Source organism: Aotus nancymaae, unplaced genomic scaffold, assembly GCF_030222135.1.
Source record: "Aotus nancymaae isolate 86718 unplaced genomic scaffold, 86718_ANA_hifiasm-v0.15.2.pri h1tg000108l, whole genome shotgun sequence".
Taxonomy (NCBI): Eukaryota; Metazoa; Chordata; class Mammalia; order Primates; family Aotidae; genus Aotus; species Aotus nancymaae.
The window spans coordinates 28,281,077-28,297,459 of record NW_026988523.1 but is presented as its reverse complement, the minus strand read 5'-3'; the positions used below and the strand labels follow the sequence as shown (position 1 = coordinate 28,297,459).

General features: G+C 40.2%; 2 protein-coding genes across 7 annotated transcripts in view; one reads left to right on the top strand and one right to left on the bottom strand.

Annotated features, from left to right (window-relative positions):
• The window catches only part of PDZK1 (PDZ domain containing 1), a 39,483-nt gene extending 29,975 nt beyond the window's left edge, over nt 1–9,508 (top strand). For all 4 annotated transcript variants that reach the window (XM_021672698.2, XM_021672697.2, XM_064370881.1 and 1 more), the window contains 4 exons: nt 1,221–1,417; nt 6,614–6,841; nt 7,489–7,779; nt 9,013–9,508. In XM_021672698.2, the coding sequence (XP_021528373.1) occupies nt 1,221–1,417; nt 6,614–6,841; nt 7,489–7,779; nt 9,013–9,066 (770 nt within the window). In that variant the 3' untranslated portion in view covers nt 9,067–9,508. The remainder of the gene's footprint in view (nt 1–1,220; nt 1,418–6,613; nt 6,842–7,488; nt 7,780–9,012) is intronic.
• Nucleotides 9,509–9,854: 346 nt separating this feature from the next.
• The window catches only part of GPR89A (G protein-coupled receptor 89A), a 59,022-nt gene continuing 52,493 nt past the window's right edge, over nt 9,855–16,383 (bottom strand). For all 3 annotated transcript variants that reach the window (XM_021672700.2, XM_012471978.2, XM_064370882.1), the window contains exons 11-14: nt 14,354–14,449; nt 11,955–12,044; nt 10,810–10,875; nt 9,855–10,666 (exon numbers count right to left, since the gene is read on the bottom strand). In XM_021672700.2, coding sequence (XP_021528375.1) covers nt 10,460–10,666; nt 10,810–10,875; nt 11,955–12,044; nt 14,354–14,449 — 459 coding nt within the window. In that variant the 3' untranslated portion in view covers nt 9,855–10,459. The remainder of the gene's footprint in view (nt 10,667–10,809; nt 10,876–11,954; nt 12,045–14,353; nt 14,450–16,383) is intronic.

Genomic DNA, 16,383 nt, shown 5'->3' with positions numbered 1-16,383 from the left:
GTAAGTGGACCTGGATGCAAGATTGACCAGTTTGGACTTTGCTCATTAGACGATGGGGAGTATTTGAGCAGTATAAGGGAGAAGAAAAAAAAAGCCTATAATATCTTGGGGGTTTTGCACGTCTCAATTACTCCTGACAATTATGCAAGAATTGCTGAAATGCAGGACTTGGAGAAGATACAGTAATTATGTAAGGTGAAATAGTTGTTTAGTTCCAAAATCCGTGCTCATTCTGTTGCACCAGAGAGTGACTTGGTCAGGAATGTGTATTAAGATGGATCTGAAGGCAGATCTGTATCTAAGAGGACTGGGGAAGGGAGAGCAGTAGGAAAGGTGCTGTGATAGTTTAGGTAGAATTCTAGGCAGGAATTAATACAAACTGCATTCAGGGTAGAGGAAGTGGAATGTGTAAGACATGGTGGTAGCATCAGAGGACTTGGCCATCATCTAGATACGGGGACCGGATGCTGGGGAAGAATCAGTTGCTTAGTGTTGGTGACTAGGAGGATGTCGCTCCACTAACAGGTAACCAAGAGGAGGGGCCTTGGGATGGAGAATGGGCGGAGCTGATTTTTGGTTTGAACACATTACAGTTGAGAGACATGTGAGATATTTTGTTGGAGATACCCAGCAGCTAGCTGGAAAAGTGAAACAGGAGCTTGTTAAAAAAAAAAGTGAGAGCTCTGGCAGCATCCAGTAAAGATAGTTGAAGTCGTCAGAAGGCCGAAGGCACATCCTTGAGGAGTGTACATACAAATACATTCACAACTGAACACGTCCAGTTGCTACTAAAATGCCAGAATGGGTTTCTTAAGGTCCAGAGTTTTGGGTTTTGTTCTTTATTCTTCCGCGTCTTTTATGACTGCTTTTACATAAGACATGTGGCTACAAGTATGCCCACTGACTTCCTGGGAACTTGCAGACCTTTAGTACGGTATTTTGCCAAAACTGAATGTCACACACTTTTGGTAACATGATTATTTCCATTAAGACTCCTTCATTGTCAATGGCTGGGTTACTTCCTGGAGCGAGTTCTGAGCAGGAAACCAACCCAGATAATGTGCTGATAAGCTTTCTGGGATGCCGGCGGAAGGGATGGTAGTTGCACTCAGCATGCCTTTTATATCTATTTCATCAGGGCTTTGGGGTCCAGCAGAAAATCTGTTTTTTTTCTAGGGGACTTACTGATAATTTTATTTTTGGGGGTGGGGGGAGGGTAGGTCAAATCGTCAAGGACATAGACTCCGGAAGTCCAGCAGAAGAGGCCGGCTTGAAGAACAATGACCTGGTAGTTGCTGTCAACGGCGAGTCTGTGGAAACCCTGGATCATGACAGTGTGGTGGAAATGATTAGAAAGGGTGGAGATCAGACTTCACTGTTGGTGGTAGACAAAGAGACGGACAACATGTACAGACTGGTAAGTAATATGAATAATAACCATATATTCATGCAGTAAGGCCGGGTCCATTCACTCATGCCCTCAAACTTTGCACTGAAGTTAGGACTTTGCTTCTCAAACTGGAAGAGGTGTAACAATCGTCATTAAGGCTGAACTGAAGCTCAAATTGGTCGTGACAAGAGAATGCCAAATGACTGATAAAATGACTTTTAAGTGCTTGGTTCTTAAGATTTTGAAAGAATTTGTGAATGTAACTACAGACTTACTCTTGGTGACCTGAGAAAATCTATGGAGAACGTTAAGTCTGGAAATAAAATTGTTCCCAAAATAGGGAACAATTAGATTTTAAGCTTTAGGTCAGTTAAGTTCTATCAATGGCATGTAAAAGCCTAGAAAGGATTATTAAACAGCTTGTAAACTCTTAGCAAATAAAAGAGAAACAGACCAAGACCAAGCTGAATGAAACTAACTTTATTTTCTCTTAACAGCTCTTTATCATAACACCTACTACTGCATGTTTTAAGTTTTTTTTTTTTTTTTTTTTAAACACTTTTAACACAAGAATTGAGGTTCAGTCTAGTTTAACAGATCTGGGGGCCTTCTAAGTACCATTTGTCTTGCTAAGTGTTGATTGTAAAGAGGAACAAGATACTAAACTAATGAAAAGTCAATAAATAAATGTGGATTTGTGCTCTAAAAAAAAAAAAGGAACAAGATAAATGTTCTCTGTAAAATACAATAATAGCGGATTCCAAAATAAATGATACAGAGGGAGGAATATGATGGGTGGTGATACATTTGGCCCTCCTCATAGATTAGGAAGCTGGAGCTTAGAGAGATTAAGTACTTTGCTAAAGTCACGCAGCTTAGTAAAAACTGAAGCTAGTATTTGAACCCAAATTCTTGGACCCGTAATTCATTATACCATACTCCTCCTCAGCACATTTTCATGAGATATTTCAAGGTAATCTTGTAAGCAGGATTAAACAATGAATTGTTTTAATGGCTTTTTTAGTTACTTCAACAATCATACCCAGAAAATACTTGACATCAACCTGAATAGAAGTCTTTAATGGCATGCTACTTGTTCCTAACCAGCTAATTTTTTTTTTTTTTTTTTTAAGATAGGGTTTTACCATGTTGGTCAGGCTGGTCTTGAACTCCAGCTCTCAGGTGATCCGCCCGCCTTGGCCTCCAAAGTGCTTGGATTACAGGAGTGAGCCACCACTCCTGGCCTCCTAACCAGCTAATTAAAGTTGAAAGGAGATATGGAAAATATATTAACATACTTGGCTGGGTGCGGTGGCTCAGGCCAGGCGCGGTGGCTCACACCTGTAATCCAGGCACTTTGGAGGCCAAGGCGGGTGGATCACCTGAGGTCGGGAGTTCAGGACCAGCCTGACCAACATGGTGAAACTCTGTCTTAAAAAAAAAAAAAAAAAACATAAAGTGGTACCAGATAATTCATTTGCTGGAGGGTGTAATTAATATTCAAAATATTTAGGATAGAATAAAAACTAAAGAAATAAGAATAAATTTCAAGTACTATACTTGAAAAGTATGCTAATACACTAAAAGTGTATGAATACCAAATGGTGAGATCCGATTTGAGGACTATAGAAAAAGACTAGAAACTGGATACTCTACGTAGCTGCCCTGTCCAAAAATGGCAATTTTAAAATTGACTGACACTTGGCTTTGGGAGATGACCATCTTGTGGTACTTATTTGGCCAGACCATACCTGGAATTCCTGGTAATGTAGTTACTCTCTCTCTGTGTGCCTTAATTTCCTTAGTTGTACAATGGGGTGGAGGGTAGATTTTTGTAGCTACACTGAAGGGTGGCTATGAGGGTTAAATTGGAATATTTAGAGCTGTAGAATAATGCCTCACCTGTCTAAATGTTCTACTCGTTAATATTGTGCCTGGTTTTGAGAACCTGCTTTAGGAAGGCCAATGAAAAGGGTAACTAGGGAAGAGGTTTCAGAAGCCACCATGTGAGCATTTAGCTTGAGCAGGGCTTTGGAGAAGAGAGCATCTTCAAGAATCTGAAAGGCTATTACATGTAAGGAGGAGCACACATTTTTTAAAGGTGTCCTGTGGGGCACAGCAGGACCAGAGAAGCCACAGGGAGCTAGCTTTTGGCTGAAGAACCAACTGCAGAGGCCGGGTGTGGTGGCTCATGCCTGTAATCCAAGCACTTTGGAGGCCAAGGTGGGCCGATCACCTGAGGTTGGGAGTTCAAGACCAGCCTGACCAACATGGTGAAACCCTGTCTTTAAAAAAAAAAAAAAAAAAAGAACCAACTGCAGCTGCCATGAATGATGAGTCATTTCACATTTGGCAGAAAAAGTCAAGCAGGAATTGGAGGTGGCTGCTGAAGTTGTTTGTTGTAAAGGGGATTCTGACCCCCTCCTGATCTTATAGAATGATTTAACTGTAATTTTTCTGTTTGTTTTGGTTAATAGAGAACTTTGATTTAAAAAGAGGCCTGCCCTCATCCTCTCCTTCCCCCTTCTCCAAAGTAAGCCCTGTAGGTTGGGGTGGAGGGTGGATCTTTGAGATACATTAGTGAATAAAACAAACCCCTCTAGCAGTCCCTGGCACAAACTAGACACCCAAATATCTGAATGAAGCATAAATAAAATCTCGGCCAGGCACAGTGGCTCATGCCTATAATCCCAGCACTTTGGGAGGCCGAGGCCTGGCCAACATGGTGAAACCCCGTCTCTACTAACAAAATACAAAAATTAGCTGGGCGTGGTGGCATGCGCCTGTTGTCCCAGCTACTTGGGAGGCTGAGGCAGGAGAATTGCTTGAACTCAGGAGGCAGAGGTTGCAGTGAGTCGAGATCACGCCACTGCACTCCAGCCTGGTGCCTGGTGACAAAGCAGGACTCTGTCTCAAAAAAAAAAAATAAATAAATAAATAAAATCTCATTATGTGTTTTTTTTTGAGTCTCCCTCTGTTGCACAGGCTGGAGTGCAGTGGTGTGTTCTTGGCTTTCCTCTGCCTCCCGGGTTCAAGTGATTCTCCTGCCTCAGCCTCTTGAGTAGCTGGGACTACAGGCACCTGCTACTATACCTGGCTAATTTATATATATATATATATATATATATATATATATATATATTTTTTTTTTTTTTAAATAAAGATGGGGTTTCACCATGTTGGTCAGGCTGGTCTTGAACTCCAGACCTCAGGTGATCTGCCCACCTTGGCCTCGAAAGTGCTTGGATTACAGGCGTGAGCCACCACACCTGGCCTAATTTTTGTATTTTTAGTAGAGATGAGGTTTCACCATGTCGACCAGGCTGGTCTTGAACTCCTGACCTCAAGTGATCTGCCCACCCTGGCCTCCCAAAGTATTGGGATTTCAAGCATGAGCCACCAAGCCTGGCCACAATCTCATTGTTTTAATGTTACTGCACTTTGCCTCAAGATGAGCTGTGACTGTCAGATAGTTGATTTGCTTGTTCAGGTAGTGTTATCAGAGGTATTTGTGTATGTAATGAGTCACCTGATAATTTTCCATATTTTAAAGAGAAAGACTCCATTGTGGAACTGTTGCAAGCATATCACTGAAAGGTCTGAAGTTAGTTGAACTGGGTAAGTAGGAGGTTCTATGCTGGTGGTATTCTCACTTAGAAAGGAAGGCGGTGTGGTCTTGTGGTAAGACAGATGATAACCAGAGGACTCAAAATCTAATTTTAGCCAGGCTGCTAAACAGTGCGATTTGAAGTAGAGCCCACACTGCGCTCACCTTCCATTGCTCAATTTCCTATTCATCGCCAACAAATGTTCTAGACACTTGTGGGCAGCTATTTAGCTGCTGATCCAGGACCATACCATACCCAGGTCCACCCTTCTAATTTTCTCAACGAAGACGGCCAGTTAGGCTCTTAATTGTATTAAAAAAATCAATAATGTTTCCTGTTCTATGCCTCTTCGGTATTCAAGACCATCATTTTTTCACATGGATGGTCTGAGAGGTGATATGAATTAGAAGTGCTTAAAGATGTTTGAGAGTTAGGTGTAAGTGACAGCTAATGGTTACAACAATACGTAGTGAAGTAAGTACAGAAGCTCCCAGGACTGGAAGAGGGGAGGGTGTTGGCAAGCAGCAAAGACTTGGAATTAACTTTTGTTACAATACGTGACCATATAGTAGCTGTCACCCTCTCACCAATTACTACAGTGTATATGGGTTGGTCTCTTCTGGTAGCTTTGAGTCTTCAGATAGTGATAAAAATAGTGTTACATTAGCATTCTCCAGAGAGACAGATTTAATAGGATATATAGATACAGGTATGAGAGGAGACTGATTCGGGGAATTGGCTTGTGTGATTGTGGAGGCTGAGAAGCCCCACGACAGGCTGTCTTCAAGCCTGAGACCCTGGGATGCCAGTCCAAATCTGACTGAGCCACACTACCGGCATCAACCCTGATTGGCAGTTATACTTGCTTGCTTCTGTCATTTGGCCTGAGAATCTACCTGGGGGGCTGCCAGTGTAAATCTTGGAGTCCAAAGGCCTGAGAACCTGGAATTCTGATGTCCAAACACAGGAGAGGAAGAGTGTATCCAAGCTCCAGCAGGTAGACTGACACCGTTGCCTTTTCTGAGTTCATCTGGACTCGCCTGCTAATCCCCTCTGGAACCACCCTCAGACACACACCCAAATAATGCCTCACTGGGTTTCTAGGTATTCCTTAATCCAGTCAAGTTGGTACCTAACGTTAACCATCACAAGTGTCTTGTGTTTTACTTTTTCTAATGTGTCTAAGGAGCTCTGAAGACCATCTTTCTGAAAGGAAAGACAGGAAGAATGTACTTTGCATGAGGTACTGGGCTAGTCAGTCACGAGTCGTTTCCAGCGGGGGATTATGTATAGATTGCTGAGTGAATTGATCACTATGATGGACTCAGAAGAAACTAGCAATTTTTTAGACATCTTTTTAGATCCTTGTACAGTATCCTATACTGGTTTTATGTTCATATGTACATTTGTGTACATGTACACACATTATTCCATAACAAAGTGCAATCTCATACCTTTCCTGGTTGGGGCAGTAGAGAAATTTTACAGCCTACAATCAGACATATCTGGAAGAAGAGTGTATGATATATATGATACCTTAAAAATTAGCACATTAACAAAGTATAACTATTCAGTTACAATTAAGTTGATGTTTTTTCCCTTTATTTTTCAAAAGGCTCGTTTTTCTCCATTTCTCTACCATCAAAGTGAAGAACTGCCCAATGGCTCTGTCAAGGAGGCTCCAGCTCCTACTTCTGCTTCTCTGAAAGTCTCAAGTCCGTCAGATACTACAGAGGAAGTAGGAGATCATAAGCCTAAACTCTGCAGGCTGGCTAAAGGTGAAAATGGCTATGGCTTTCACTTAAATTCGATTCGGGGTCTGCCAGGCTCATTCATCAAAGAGGTATGGTAATCTGGTTCCAGCAGCCCAACAAACACAGCCACAGTTAGGATAGTCTCAGCTTCTCCCACCCATTGATGGCTTAGTAGAGAGACTACGTTGAAGGCATACACTGAGGGTCTCACTTGGGTTCAGATAAATGTTGTCATGGTCCCATACCCTTCAGCTTAGCTACCAGTATGTCATAAGCTCACATTTTTTTGCTCCTCAGCCATCTGTTCCAAACAGTGTGAGCTGACTGAACTCTAGTTGACAGTCACTATCAACCCTGTCAGTCAGTCATACTTGTGTGCTTCTGTGCATCTGGCATAACACCCCTTACCCTGTAGGGACTGATAGTGAGAAGACTCCCTGTAGCTCTGAAGTTGGGAGTGAAGAAGGGGGACCTATTCATCCCGCTTCATCCCAGAAGACATATAATATGACACTGAACCACGATTTATAATACTACTAATCATGTGAGTATGGAAGTTACAGCTTTCATAGATAGGAAAGCATCAGAACACCTTTCTCAACTTTATACCTCAAGGAGAAATAACAACATGATTAAGAATAGATTCTTGAACTCCTCATCCCTCCCCTGAAGGAAAGCTAGTCTGACGTGCCCTTCTCTGTATTTGAAATTGGTAACTCAGGACTTCTGTTCACAGGTACAGAAGGGTGGCCCTGCTGACTTGGCTGGGCTGGAGGATGAGGATATCATCATCGAAGTGAATGGGGTGAATGTGCTGGAGGAACCCTATGAGAAGGTGGTGGATAGAATCCAGAGCAGTGGGAAGAATGTCACACTTTTAGTCTGTGGAAGGCAAGCCTACGATTATTTCCAAGCTAAGAAAATCCCTATTGTTTCCTCCCTGGCTGATCCACTTGACAGCTCTCAAGATTCTAAAGAAGGAACAGTGGTGGAGTCGGAGCCTGACTCGCACATGGCAAAAGAACGGGTGAGTGGTGGTCTGTTTCTTTTCGTGATCTAATTCACTAGAGTGTGGGTACAGTCCCTAATGAGTATATTCGATGTCTGTTTGCTACAGATTTCTTTAAAAACTAGAAAATGACAATGTAAAGATAACTAACAAATCGTTATTGTAGAGGACAAGAGGCAGTATAAGGACAGCAGATTTCTTTCACAGCATGCAGTTGACAGCAATTGTCTAGAGCTGATAACAAATAAAAAGTTTATCAGTATTGTAACGGGAACCCCCAGAAAAGCCTGAATCAGATGATCTCGGTATGAATTCTGGTTCTGTCATTTGTCAGCTGTGGGAAAACATTTATTTGTTCTGTTCCTCAGTTTTCCCACCCATAAAACAGGGATAATTTGTAGGATTGTTATTAGGATCATGTTAACTAAGATTATTCTCAACTATATTAAAGTGCTTTGAATTGTTCCTGGCTCATAGCGGGCATGTAAATGGTGACAGTTATAGACAATATTGTTTAAAATAATTGACAGGTAGTCCAGTGTTATTACTAGGAAAGATTAAGCATTCTATATATATTTGGATTAAATTTCTTGGTAAGTTTCAGTTTTATATTTTTGCCCAATTTTTCATAGATGAACTCAAGGTCCAAAAGTAAACGGACTTACTTACTCAAGTTCATAAAGGAAATTTATAGCAAAGCCAAGACTCTAAAAGGTTTAACTCAATGTTCTTCTTCTTTCCATTAATTTAATTCTAATTGGTAGAATACTAACTTGAATAAACTCAGTTTAATGAACACACACAACGCCCACTGATTTGTATTCTAGAATGCTTATATAAAGACTATTCTAGTTGTCTTTTAAAAATTTTGTACTTTCTCTTTAGGAAGTCAATTATAGTACCACTCTAGTCTTTTTTTTTTTTTTGAGATGGGGTTTCACCCTGTTGGTCAGACTGGTCTCGAACTCCTGACCTCAGGTAATCCACCTGCCTTGGTCTCCCAAAGTGCTGGGATTACAGGCATGAGCCACTGTGCCAGGACTACTATTCTAGTCTTACAAAAAAAAATATAAACAGATGTTAAGGAATTTGTTAACGTGTCAAACAACATGTTGAAAACAGTCAAGTGTAGAATTCAGGTCTCCTAACTTCTAGTGAGCGACTCTGCTCCCTGACTTAAGTCATGCAGCCCTAGGCTAGATCATCCCTTTCATTACTCTACCATTTGTAAATTATTTTTCTTTTACACAGGCCCACAGTACAGCCTCACATTCTTCTTCCAATTCTGAAGATACGGAGATGTGATGAAAACAAATAATAGCTGTGGCTGTTTATCTGCGAGTTGTTTCTGGGTATTTAATAGGAATCCGTTCTCAAGGAGTGAGGTGCCACCTGTTCACTGTCTCTAGAAGAAAACCTTCACTGGAAGCCATTCATCAGGTGTGACTGTCTCCTGTTATATTATTTGTCTTACTGGTGGCTGTTGCTGTTGGCTAATTTATGGTTAACTTAGGAAGAGATAAGGCAGGAGCTAGACTCTTTTCATGTGATCTCTTCCAAGCTTCAACTTAACTACATTTCTCTGTATGATGTCTCTTACTTCTACAGGCTCCTTGAGCACTGAAGATGATTCCTAACTCTGTATAGCTGACAGCTGCTTATTAAAGCATCTTGGCAGATAAGCCTGTTAAAATTGTGCTTTTGTAACAATGTTGTGGTTGCTAGAGTAAATACCATTAACAACTGCCTTTTGAGTACCCATGATAGTGTTTTTGTTTCGGATTCACTTTTTATACTTTAACCTTCATTTGCCTCTAGAAACCCAAAATACAATAGAGAATAAGACCTTAGTAATAAAATTCAGAATTTTCTTAAATTGCATGTCTGAAAAAAAAATTGCATGTCTGAGTGTTCTAAAAATTTTCCAACATTTTTCTTTCACAAGTGACTTATTCCCCCAGTCAAGTTATTTATGGTTTCACCCCACAGCATGAGGGGCAGATAGAAAAAAAAGAAAACATCACTACCGAATTAAATGTAGGGTATAATACCAAGTTAACAGGAAATCAAGAAAAAACGACATACCTGAAGTCTCTCTTTCGGTAGAATCTATTTCAGGTATACACCGTCCCTTTCCCGGAAAAGAACAGAAACCTCTTGGTTATTTTAATGCGGCAGGATCAGATGAGGACGGATGGGGTGCTAACTTATGTTACATAATACCAAGCTATGCTTGATAAAATGAACTTAAGGCCAAAGTGTTACAATCTCTGATTTTAATGACAGTCAGTCAATCTCAAGCGAAAGCTGTAACCTTCTCCATGTGAATCTTAAAACGGAAATCCTATGTGTTTGGCCCAGCTACCACAGACATCTCTTGCCCCAGAGTTCCACTGTATTTTTCCCTTTTAGTTTCTTGGCTCCTCTTCGTTTTTGCACCAGCCTCAAGTCCACACGGGACACTCTCTGCTGAGTATTGTCTTGAGTTACTTCTCTCCCTCATGTTTGGCTGATGCTACTCGTGATCACAGCATCACCCGGTGGGGAAGCAGTATGCTAGCGGTAAAAAATGCCACCACAGCATTGTGTGTGTGTGTTTGTAAAATGTCAGGCCCTGGTTCCCTCCATTTTCTTCCCCTCTTATATCTATCTAAACTTTGAGACCACTGGCCTCTAACAGTCTGTAGTAGGCCTAAGTTCAAGGTGCCATATGCTTCTCTGGTGCCTGTTTGTGAGCCAAATAGAGGAACAGTATGCTAGAGAGAGCGCTGACCAGGAAGATCACATCAAACCAACGGTGATAGAAGTTGAACTGCAGCTCTCCAAGGACTTCGGTGATTATGGTGCGGTATTCTAGAGGCATACTCATTCGAATCAGCAGCACAGAGGAGACAAAGTACATGCCCTGTAAGTCAAATGAATTAATCCAGAAGTGACTCTAAATGTAGTGAGGAGGAGGACAGAAGAAATTATTAAAATTCTCAAAAGTATCAAGCACATTTCTGATATTTTGCAGTTGTAAACATAAAGCTAACTCATTGAACTTACCATTATCTGTGCTAACAGCAGGACAATGACATTGGAGGACTTACTGCTAGAGATGGCATAAAAGAACTGTCAAGAAAGAGGGAGATAAATGTGTGCCACACTGTTAGATTCCTGTGTCATGAACAATAAGAAATATGGTTAGCATCTGACTAAAAGTGGCTCTTCCATGCCACAATCCTGTATAGAATAATATGATTAAGGCTATAAACAAGAGACTTAATTTAGACTGCTGAAAAAGGTATAGTTTTCCCCGAGGCAATTTAATTACATAACATATGAAAGGATTCCTATTGCTGTCAGACTTCAGAAACTATGTGATACGTATGACTTAACATCACTATAAAACATTAAGTCGGATCACTCCAGCCCACTCCAAGCATTTGTAATTGTTACTAGGCTCCTGCGCTCTTTCTGAAATTGTGCTAGGTGACTACAGACCCCTTCCTGTCCCAACCCCTTCTCTTCCATTTAAACAGCTCCTGGATTCTAAATCCCTACCTTTCCTATCAGAGAGGACTCACTTTTCACCTCCATGAAGTCTTCCTACATTGATTAGAAAACAGCTGAATTCGGTAGGTCCTTACTTAGTGCCATTTATAGGGTCTTGGAAACTGAGATTTTTTAAGTGAAATGATGTATAACAAAACCACATTTTTCTCATCAACATTATAATGAAATGTTGAATGAAACTTTTTTTGAGGACTTGGTGTATATAGTTCTGCTTAAAGCCGCTGTTTCCAAGAACCTATTGATGACATTGAGGACTTACTATATTCTGCTCCCCTACTTCCATATCTTCTCTATAAGTGATTCTCACAATTATTCTTCTAGTCTCAAATATCTGAATACCTGCCTACCATGTGCTAGGTTCATGGCATCATCAGTGAACGAAATAGATGCATATCTTACTCTATTACCTTTGGTAAATGTACTTATCTATAATTAGTATATGATGTAAATATATCATCATCAATTTATGTAGTATTTAATTTTTTAAAAATTCTGTTGTATGTCTCTTAAATACTTGGGACTGTTGTTTAAAGTCTCAGGAGGCAGAATTCTTAATTAGGTAAAACTATCTCATGGTACCATATTTAATTAAACAAATGATAAGCAGTACTTTTTAACACTGTGATAAAACATACCTTGGTAAGCGTGATCAGCAATCCTCTGATGGATGTGACAATGATTATTCCAACAAGAATGAAGGAAATGTGTTGGGACCAAAACTTCACCTGCCACCATAACAGGAAGAAAATATATCTGCTAAATCTGTTCAGAGAGATGTAAAGGCTAAACTACATTCTGATCATTTACATGACTGTGAGAGGGAACTTCATTAGACTCTACCTGATTCTTTTTTTCTTCAGGGAGAGAGGAAAGCAAGTAAATGGCAAAAACACCTACAGAAAGACTGCAGTGGATATCTTAATTAGCAGACTGAAACCTTAACATTTTTTATTTTTTGTAGAGCCAGGGTCTTGCTATGTGGTCCAGACTGGTCTCAAACTTCTGGGCTCAGGCAGTACTCCCAGATCAGCCTCCCAGAGTGTTGGTATTACAGGCACAAGTCACTATGGCTGGCATCAAGTACAGAGAAGTGATAAGAATAATAAATCAGAAAAAACATGGAAGTAATGGTACAGTTTTACTGTGATGAACGAAAAGCAGGAATGAAAAGGAAACTAAATAATAGCTTGATTATTTTCAATCTCTATGAATAACAGTTCCCTAACCACCAAGACTTCAAGGAATCTTTCTCTTTTTAATGAGAGTATGTAGACATTCTCAGCTAAATTCTAGGAAATAGTTGCACTTCACTGGAACCACATGATACTTTTTCTCCTCCTGCATTGCTTCATAGTGAGAAGGAGTTTTGGGACCCTGTGTTTGATTCAGTTCTAAAAAGTATCTGAAAGGGAGCTGCTATTACTAACATCTAAAAGATTTGTTATTCAGAATAACAAAATATGGAGTAAACAGATGAATTATAGATTGTATATATACATGGCCATTAAGTATCCTCAAAAAGTACAGAAAAGGAAAAGCATTGCTAAAAATTCAGCCCAGTAAAACACTTAAATGAAGAAAACACAAATGCAACAAGAGCAAAGCATACTTTTTGTTGGTTTTTGAGAAGGGGGTCTCACTCTATCGCCTAGACTGGAGTGCAGTGGCACTGTATCAGCTCACTGCAACTTCTGCCTCCCCCAGATCGAGTGATCCTCCTGCTTCAGCCCCCTGCGTAGCTGGGACTACATGTACATGCTACCATGTCCAGCTAATCTTTATATTTTTTGTAGAGATGGGGTTTCACCTTGTTGCCCAGGCTGGTCTGGAACTCCTGGACTCAAGTGATCTGTCTCAGCCTCTCAAAGTGCTGGGACTACAGGCATAAGGCACAGTGCCTTGCCTGTAAAGCATACTTATTTGTATACTACTCAAAGAAAAGATACTATGTTCCTTTACACTCAAAGAAGATACACTATTGATCTAGCATCAAGAAACATGTAGTTGAGATGTTTCTCAAGGATTGGGCTCAGTTTGCTCTGGTTCATTTTAATTTTATCCAAGTTCTTTTGAGATCGGGGCATGTCTGACTGGGGGTAGCATGCAGACTGTGTTTAGGCTGACAGCACAGCGAAATGGTCTATACTGAAACTAAGAGTGTGACATTGGTCTTATTGTTAAAGTGCTATTCAGTCAGAGTCATTGGCTCTGGTTTATGAATAAAGACATTGAACTTCAATTAGGACAAGGGTGTGTTTATGACAGTGGTATTATGAAACGGGTAAAAAGACAATAAAAAACAACTTTGTGCCTAGGTGACAGTTGCCATCTTTAGCCCAAGGTCCACATTAACTGATAAAGATCATTTCTTACAGCAGAAATCATTTCAGTTCTAGCACAGAACACTAATTAGTAGTTAATTTTCCCGTGGGGCATCAAAGGTGAGTTGTGTGTTTGAAGAGCTCATCAAGAATCAGAGAGAGAAGTATCTGAACACTTTGGTGGGGAGAAAATGGTAAACTGGTAGCTGGGTACAGAGAAGCAAAGGAGCAACTATAGAAATAATCAGCATCCATGGCAATATTAAGTATCAGTCATTACTTCTGGCTTTATGCTAAGAGAATCTTGGCCTTTTACAAATTTTCCATGTGAATACATCAAAATATAAAAGTTTTCTAGCAGGGTGTGGGGGGACTGGGGTGGGATAACATTAGGAGAAATACCTAATGTAGGTGACGGGGGGATGGATGCAGCAAACCACCATGGCATATGTATACCTATGTAACAATCCTGCACGATCTGCACATGTACCCCAAAACTTAAAGTATAATTAAAAAAATAAAATTCAAATGTATTTAACTTAAAAAAAATTTTTCCATGTGAATCTGTCAAAATATACACAGGAGAGTGGGAAGAACAAAAGCAGAAGCCAGTACCTAAAGCATGCAAATGACCATCTATCTTAACAATGGGAAGTTATAGCAGATAAAACAGAAAGAAACTTGACAAACCAGGATCTCGATAGAACGCTTACATCAAATTGGATTCCCAGATAATTCACAGTGATCTCGATGCCTCTTGTGACAGGATCTGTTTTCCCAACTCGATCAAAAACAATATTGATGGTGGCCTGAAAGATGTAGACTTTTACATTAGAGCATCTTAACAATCACTTACTGTTCCAAAAAGTGACTCAAACTAATGAATTAATCACTATAACATATCTTACAGGTCAATGTTCCTAAAAAGGCAATTCTACTCTCAATCCAAACCATATATAGGAAATCTCTTTCGGCTACTCATATACAGGCAAACAAAAGTCCCTATTTACTCCATCTTTCTGTTCGGTAAAGAGTCAAGGGGAATAAAGCTATGGCATATATGCCTTCATTTATCAGGAGCCAGAAAGGTAACATTCTGGTAGATGAAGTAAGATTAAGAGAATCAAGAAATCCCAGGGTCATACCTTGTGGTTATTTTTTGAATGCTCTAACAGCAAATACTAAAATAACAAAAAAGGAGTTATAGCTAATAAGTCAATGATATCAAATGGAATCATGAAAAATACTCAGTCTCCAAGATGGCAGTTTGAAAAAAGGAAAAAGAGAAAAAAGAACAGATGGGACCAATGAAAAGAAATAGCAACACAGTAGTTTAAAATCCAACCACATCAAAAATAAAATCGAACCACATCAATAATCACATTAAATGTAAATGGTCTGCACAATAGGTGAGCAAGCTCTGCCACTGGAGTGCGACAGCAGCCACAGACAGACACAAATGAATGGACTTGGCTGTGTTCCAATAAAACTTTATTTCCAAAAGCAGGCAGTGGTTAGGTTTGGCCTGTGGGCTATAGATTGCTGATCCCTGGTCTAACTATGCCAATGAAATGGTTAGATCGAATAAAAAAGCAAGACTCAACTATACATTGCTTACGAGAAATCCACTGTAATAAATATAAAGATACAAAGTAAAAGGATAGAAAAAATATATTATGCTAACACTAATCAAAAGAAAGCTAGAATGTCAGGGGCTGGGCGTAGTGGCTCATGCCTGTAATCCCAGCACTTTGGGAGGGTGGATTACAAGGTCAAGAGATCAAGACCATCCTGGCCAACATGGTGAAACCCTGTCTCTACTAAAAATACAAAAATTAGCTGGACATGGTAGCATATACTTAGCTTCCCGAGCTACTCGGGAAGCTGAGGCAGGAGAATTGCTTGAACCTGGGTGGTGGAGGTTGCAGTGAGCCTGGATGGTGCCACTGCACACCAGCCTGGCAAGAGAGCAAGACTCTGTCTCAAAAAAGAAAAGCTAGAATGTTTATATTAATGTCAGAAGAAGTAGATTTCATAGCAAAAATATTGCCAGGTATTAAAAGGAACATTTCAGAATGATAAAAGGATCATTTCAACAAGGGGTACACACTGATTCTTTTTTTTTTTTTTTTTTTTTTTTGAGACGGAGTTTCGCTCTTGATACCCAGGTTGGAGTGCAATGGCGCGATCTCGGCTCACCGCAACCTCCGCCTCCTGGGTTCAGGCAATTCTCCTGCCTCAGCCTCCTGAGTAGCTGGGATTACAGGCACGCGCCACCGTGCCCAGCTAATTTTTTTTTTTGTATTAGTAGAGACGGGGTTTCACCATGTTGACCAGGATGGTCTCGATATCTTGACCTCGTGATCCACCCGCCTCGGCCTCCCAAAGTGCTGGGATTACAGGCTTGAGCCACTGCGCCCGGCCTGATTCTAAATGTTTATGTACTTAATGACAGAGCTCCAAAATACATAAAGCAAAACTGATAGAAATAAAAGAGAAATGGACAAATCCACAATAATAGCTGGATCCCCCTCTCTCAATAATTGATAAAATTAGTCAGAAAGTAATAATACTATCAATCAATTTGACATAACTGACATTTATTTAACGCTCCTGCCAACAAGAGCAGAATACATATCCTACTCACATACATTTTTGTAAAACTTTCACCACACTGAGCTCAACTGACTATATTCTGTCTGGGACAGGAAACAAGTCAATACATTTTAAAAGATTCATATCA